This window comes from Mandrillus leucophaeus, unplaced genomic scaffold (assembly GCF_000951045.1).
Source record: "Mandrillus leucophaeus isolate KB7577 unplaced genomic scaffold, Mleu.le_1.0 Scaffold1019, whole genome shotgun sequence".
Taxonomy (NCBI): Eukaryota; Metazoa; Chordata; class Mammalia; order Primates; family Cercopithecidae; genus Mandrillus; species Mandrillus leucophaeus.
Window position 1 is genome coordinate 2,387 of NW_012098310.1, and position 1,225 is coordinate 3,611.

The following is a 1,225-nucleotide window of genomic DNA, read 5'->3' on the forward strand; positions in this document are numbered from 1 at the left end:
ACCGTGTTCGCCAGGATGATCTCGATCTCCTGACCTCGTGATCCGCCCGTCTCGGCCTCCCAAAGTGCTGGGATGACAGGCGTGAGCCCCTGCACCTGGCCCTGGCACGATCACATATTAATTATATGCAGGCATTTAGATTGTTCAAATAAACATTGCAAGATATCTAGGCTGAAGTGGGAGAATCTCTTGAAGTCAGGAGTTCGAGACCAGCCTGGGCAACACAGTGAAACCCCCATCTCTACAAAGAATTCAAAAAGTAGCCAGACACGGTGGCTCACGCCTGTCATCCCAACACTTTGGGAGGCTGAGGCAGGTGGATCACCTCAGGTCAGGAGTTTGAGACCAGCCTGGCCAACATGGCAAAACCCTGTCTCTACTAAAAATACAAAAATTACCCAGGCGTGGTGGTGGGCACCTGTTGTCCCAGCTACTCGGGAGGCTGAGGCAGGAGAATGGCGTGAACCTGGGAGGCGGAGGTTGTAGCGAGCTGAGATTGCCCCACTGCACTCCAGCCTGGCAACAGAGCAAGACTGCATCTCAAAACAAAAAAAGGGGTCTCAGTATGTTGCCCAGGCTGGCCTGCTGGCATCTTGATGTTGAACTTCCAGCGTCTAGAGGTATGAGAGAACTGTTTTTTGAGCCACCCAGTTTGCGGAAATTCGTGCGACCCCCAGAAATGAATCCGGAACCTGTTCAATCCGTGAGACGATTCGTTTAGTGCTAATGAGGGGTGAGCGGCGTATTGGTCTGGGATCAGTTCTACAGCTGATGACTCCACAGCTCAGGGGAGGCCTCAGGCAGACTATTTTAGGGCTGCGGAAGGGCCCGCGCAGAAAGCCAGGGAATTCCGACACGCTTTGTGATCCCCTAATAAGGTTAATGCGAGTTTCTAGAGTGATCTGTCTTTGTCTGAGTACTGGGCAGCCAGCAGGGAGATTCAGACACCAGCCGTGAGCGGGTCCCTCTTTCCCAGCTTGCCAGCAGGCTCCGTGCTCCTAGAAGCAAACGCTCCAGAGGCTCCGGACGCCGCGGCTGGATTGGAGACGACATGGGTTCCTCAGGGGACGACGGCTATCGCCTCCTCAATGAGTACACCAATGGCTTCATGGTGTCCCAGGTAGGATACACTCTGTGGGACAAGCAGGGGAGTAGACTTCCATTCATCACACTCACGTTCCACTGTGCGGGGTGTCGATCGAGAAAAATGACGACTCTCCATCGT

At 53.9% G+C, this 1,225-nt stretch overlaps 1 protein-coding gene across 1 annotated transcript in view; it reads left to right on the top strand.

Moving 5' to 3' along the window:
• The first annotated feature begins 853 nt into the window (after positions 1-853).
• ASMT (acetylserotonin O-methyltransferase) overlaps positions 854-1,225 on the top strand; it is a 28,099-nt gene continuing 27,727 nt past the window's right edge. Inside the window, exon 1 of the mRNA XM_011976617.1 lies at positions 854-1,120. Coding sequence (XP_011832007.1) covers positions 1,052-1,120 — 69 coding nt within the window. The 5' untranslated portion in view covers positions 854-1,051. The remainder of the gene's footprint in view (positions 1,121-1,225) is intronic.